Source organism: Rhamphochromis longiceps, linkage group LG9 (assembly GCF_057381845.1).
Source record: "Rhamphochromis longiceps isolate RC_006_pf linkage group LG9, R_longiceps_female_GT1.1, whole genome shotgun sequence".
NCBI lineage: Eukaryota > Metazoa > Chordata > Actinopteri > Cichliformes > Cichlidae > Rhamphochromis > Rhamphochromis longiceps.
This window is the reverse complement of record NC_140565.1, coordinates 14,079,478-14,084,313: the sequence shown is the minus strand read 5'-3', so window position 1 is coordinate 14,084,313 and position 4,836 is coordinate 14,079,478. Positions and strand designations below refer to the sequence as shown.

The 4,836-nt window shown below is 38.2% G+C and overlaps 1 protein-coding gene across 1 annotated transcript; it reads left to right on the top strand.

The window, feature by feature from the left end:
* The first annotated feature begins 665 nt into the window (after nucleotides 1-665).
* On the top strand, nucleotides 666-3,951 carry LOC146662008 (B-cell receptor CD22-like). The gene is made up of 6 exons (XM_085418411.1): nucleotides 666-708; nucleotides 909-1,286; nucleotides 2,797-3,102; nucleotides 3,212-3,472; nucleotides 3,677-3,758; nucleotides 3,870-3,951. The coding sequence occupies exons 1-6, from the start codon at nucleotides 666-668 to the stop codon at nucleotides 3,949-3,951; spliced, it is 1,152 nt and encodes a 383-aa protein (XP_085274537.1).
* The last annotated feature ends 885 nt before the right edge of the window (nucleotides 3,952-4,836 follow it).

Here is a 4,836-nt window from a genome sequence, read left to right as displayed (position 1 = left end):
GCTTTTATTTCTTAACGGGGGCAATTGTGGCTCAAGAGTTAGGAGTTCGCCTTGTAATCGGAAGGTTGCCGGTTCGAACCCCGGCTTGGACAGTCTCGGTCGTTGTGTCCTTGGGCAAGACACTTCACCCGTTGCCTACTGGTGGCGGTCAGAGGGCCCGGTGGCGCCAGTGTCCGGCAGCCTCGCCTGTCAGTGCACCCCAGGGTGGCTGTGGCTACAATGTAGCTGCCATCACCAGTATGTGAATGTGTGTGTGAATGGGTGGGTGACTGGATATGTAAAGCGCTTTGGGGTCCTTAGGGACTAGTGAAGCGCTATATAAATACAGGCCATTTACCATTTAACTTTCTAAACTCAAACACATTTATTATTTTGAACTTGTCTTTCTTAAAGAGCATGTCGTCTTTATAAACTTCCTTACAAACTGCCTAATGTTGCAGTAAAACATTTTACTCATTGTATTCATTAACTTTATAGACTAACCTTTTTTCTTATTTTTCCTTCAGTCAACTGACTGACACATCATGTCATTTTACCTTGTTTTAATATTTCGGCTATTTTCAAAGCACACAGCACCACAGATATAAATAATAATAACTAAATGATTCTCATTCACTTTTTTGTTGATTTTATTGTTTGTTTGTATTTTGTGATTCCAGATGAAGATGGTAACAGTCAGCATTTTACTGACTGTTCTCTTTGTTTCAGGTGAGCTGATTGTTCAGTTATTCAAAGACATTATTGGATTCATTTGTAATTTAACTTTCACCCACTTTAAAACAACCTGAAAGACAGCCAGCACTTTGTGTTGTGATTGAAAATGTAAACAGTTTACAGTTTACAGTTTACAAACAATGAACAGCAGAGGAAAGAACAGCAGCTTGTTAATAATGAAACTGTATTTACAGGTGCTTTGTTTGATTATCCTCACTGGATAGCACTCTACATGACTGCACCAAAGACGATGGAAGCACTGAGTGGATCTTGTTTGCAAATCCCATGTAACTTCAGCACCAAAGACGAACAGAAATTTATAAGCAAAAGAAAAATCTTTGGAGTGTGGATTAAAATTAATGGTGACAAAAAGCCAAACAATGTGATCTTCAGAAGTAATGGAGCAGTTAACATCTATCCAATGAGTATTACTGGGAACCTGAGTCAGAGAAACTGCACCACTCTGTTTTCTATTTTAACCACAAACTACACAAACACATACTTCTTCAGAGTAGAGAGTGAAACATTCAAGGCAACAGCTTATAATGATCCTCTTCAAATAACAGTCAGAGGTAAAGACTGAAGTTTTTAATCCATTTATATCATAAAATAATACAAACCTTTGTTCTGATACTCGCTCTCTTTAATGAATGCAGACATTTACAAATCATTTATAAAAGAACATAATATGACATAAAGAAGAGAAAATTTATTGTAATTTTTTTAAAGAAGATGTTTTTTTCAGATTTAATTCATTTCTACGTCAGTTTTAGTTTACTTCAGCAAACTGAGAATGCACAGCAGTTCAAACTACATGTATGTAATATACTGTTCTTTAGTGTTAATATGTTTGTGATATGAAACCACAGATTCTTCTTGGAGGCCCAATAATACATACCCAGATTTCCTCCAATTTAATGGATTTAGAACATACCTGTCACTCCATCCGTCCTTTTCCTCCTTTCCTTATCAGATATCCAAGGGGGCAGGGATTTATTTCAGCTGTCATCGGGCGAGAGGTGGAGCACATCCTGCACAGGTCACCAGTCTGTTGCAAGGAGACAGATAACCATTTCTACTCACACTCACACCTATGGGCAATTTAGAATCATTTACTTAAAGCCAACAAGGTTTGATACAGAATTTTCTTTACGTCTTTGTCCTCGACAGGTCTATGACAGGCCGCTCAGACTGGCTGCTCTGCCAGTTATTGAGCTTTAAGCCACAATATGGGTGGCTGTAGTTCAGGAGGTAGAGCAGGTCGTCTGCTGATTGGAAGGTTGGTGGTTCAACCTTTGGCTCCACCAGTCTGCATGCCAAAAATCCTTGGGCAAAATACTAAATTGCTGTCCGATGCATCCATCGTAGTATGAATAGGTGTGAATGTTAGTTTGAAAGCACTTAAAAGCATTGAGAAAGTGCTTGTGTGGCATGTTGTATAAAGCGCTTTATGGTCTGGGAGAGTAGAAAAATGCTACACAAGAATCAGTCCATTTACCAATAGCAACAGCAGACATGTGGAGTGTGTATGCTTTTCTGCCTCTCATAACCCCAGTGATTTTCCTGTGGTTGGAAATCTCACGTGATCTTGTAACATCACAAGTTCAGGCAACTAACCACTCCTATTCAATTGTATCATGTCATCTCAACAAGAATACAATTAACTAGTTTTAAGTTGTTGAATTTCATGCAGATCATCGATGATTTAATTCAGTTCACCGTGGAAACATAAAAGTATTTTGTTCAAATTTCACTTTAGACTCTTGTAAATGTAACAACAACACAAATTTCATTTTTTTGCAAACATGCCCAGAGAAAGCAGCTGTGTGTGTGGTTCCTCTTGTAGATATGTTTTTTCTTTTCATTATAGACGAACAATTTGAAATTCTTGGTGCAGAAATGGTCTTCAAAATGTGTCGATATTAAGAAAAAACATCAAATGTCTCACTTTTAACCAGTGATGTTTCAGGTTTAATCGATTTGACTGTCAGTTGTTGTTTATATTGACAAAACTGAGAATCCATAGTAGTTCAAACTGCATGTATGCTTTAGTGTTAATACGTTTGTGATGTGAAACCACAGATTCTCCTTGGAGGCCCAATATTACAATCCCAGGTGATCTGAAGGAGAAGGAGTCTGTCACTATAACCTGCTCAGCTCTCACTCCCTGTCCACACTCCCCTCCTCAACTCACCTGGAATCTCCAACAAGACTCTCACAACAAAACAGAGGAAAACACAGATGGAAGCTTTACAACTAAAATCCAGCAGAACATCACTCTGTCAGACACACATGATGGAAAGAAGATCAGCTGCTCTGCCAGATATCCTGTGAACCAAGGAAAAGACACCAAGACAGCAGAGACAGAAGAGACTCTCAGTGTTTCATGTAAGACAATCATAGTGTTTTTATGGATCCTGTGAGTAATGGAATATTGAATGTTTATAATAGATAATAGGAATCCGTATTAGAGCTATTTCCCCCCCTTTTTTTCCAGTGCTCCCCAAAGAAACCACAGCATTTATCAACCCATCAGGTTCAGTGCCAGCAGGCAGTCAGGTGAACCTAGCTTGTTATAGTAAAGCCAAACCTCCAGTCCGCAGCTTCACCTGGTTCAAGAAGAGCAGAGATGGAGCTGTGAAAGTATCTGAAGGAGAGATTTACAGCTTCAGTGTAACAGATGGAGGAGTTTATTACTGTGTGGCCACTAATGATCTGGGTAATCAGACATCAGCAGAGATTAACTTGACTGTTGGAGGTAAAGTTACTCAGCATTTAGCTGTTTTTTATTTTTTAAATCATTTTTTGAGGTATTTCTTAAAAGTGAGTTGAAAAAGAAGCAAATTTAGCTTTATGAAGTTCAAATCTTGTAATTTATCCTACAACGTGGCTGTTCATCTGTTAGACTTGAAAACTATTTTTTCACCTAAAACAATCTTATTTACTGTTTTCTGCATTACAGGTGGAAACCTGGTTGGTGTCTACACTATAGTGAAGACTGTTGGAATCATAATGCTCATGAGCACACTGATCTTATTTGAGTGGTGAGACAAATGTTTCTGTGACACACGCATTTGAAACCAACTAACTCATCGTAAAACAACATAATTCAGTCTTTCTGGTTTCTTTGATTTGATTCTGTTTTTTCCCTTCAGCTGGTTCAGATCAAGATTCTCCAACAAACCAGATACTGAAAGCTGTCAGATGAACAGAGTCACATCACAACACATCAACTAAAGTTTCCACAGGAGGAAAAACTCCACCTTCAATCATCACTTAATTCCCTTCAGTGACTTTCAACAGTTGTACATGACCATTTTACTTTGAATGTAGAGATGCTGTTGCAGAAATCGAAACATTTACTTTGTGGATAATTTCATATCATTCCTTCGCTGCCCTGAGTCTGTTAAACAGGGGCTGCTTCAGCCTGACCATCTTATTTTTTTATAGTGTATCCATGAATATTGATCTAACACCACACTTCTGTAAGACTGATCCAGCATAATGTGTGGAGATCCACGCAATTTTACACTCTATTACAGGTACAGCTGTGTTCTTGCTATTACTATAGAATCGATTTTAAGGTTTTACTATTTGTTTTTAAAGCTCTCCATGGTTTGGCTCCAGGTTACATTTCAGATCTTCTTAGCCTGCACTTACCCACTCGATCTCTGCTCTCCTCCAGTCAGATGGTTTTATCAGTTCCACGCTCCCAGCTCAAATCTAGAGGGGACAGGGCTTTCTCCATTGCCGCCCCGAGACTCTGGAATAGTCTTCCCCCCTTCATAAAATTCTCTTCATCCTTGGAAGTCTTTAAATCGATTCTCAAGACCTACTTATTTTCCAAGGCTTTCAGATCTCTTTGATATCTTTTTTTATTCTGTCTATTTGGTCTCTTATATTATGGATGGTGTTGTATGTGTATATACGTTATATTCACATATGTGTGCTTGTGTGTGAATGTGTACAGTTTTGCATATGTGTGTGCATATTTGCATGTACATTATATGCTATATACTCTTACATGTCTTACAATTCTTTTTTAAAATGTTTTCTTTCTATTTCAATTCTTTTATTATATTATCCCTCTGTTCAGCACTTTGGCCGACACTTGATGTCTTT

Coding starts and splice junctions, on each gene's coding strand:
- LOC146662008 (XM_085418411.1), top strand. CDS start 666: ATGGTAACAGTCAGCATTTTACTGACTGTTCTCTTTGTTTCAG. Junction 3,103..3,211: donor AGAGACTCTCAGTGTTTCAT/GTAAGACAATCA, acceptor CTTTTTTTCCAG/TGCTCCCCAAAGAAACCACA. Junction 3,473..3,676: donor GATTAACTTGACTGTTGGAG/GTAAAGTTACTC, acceptor TCTGCATTACAG/GTGGAAACCTGGTTGGTGTC.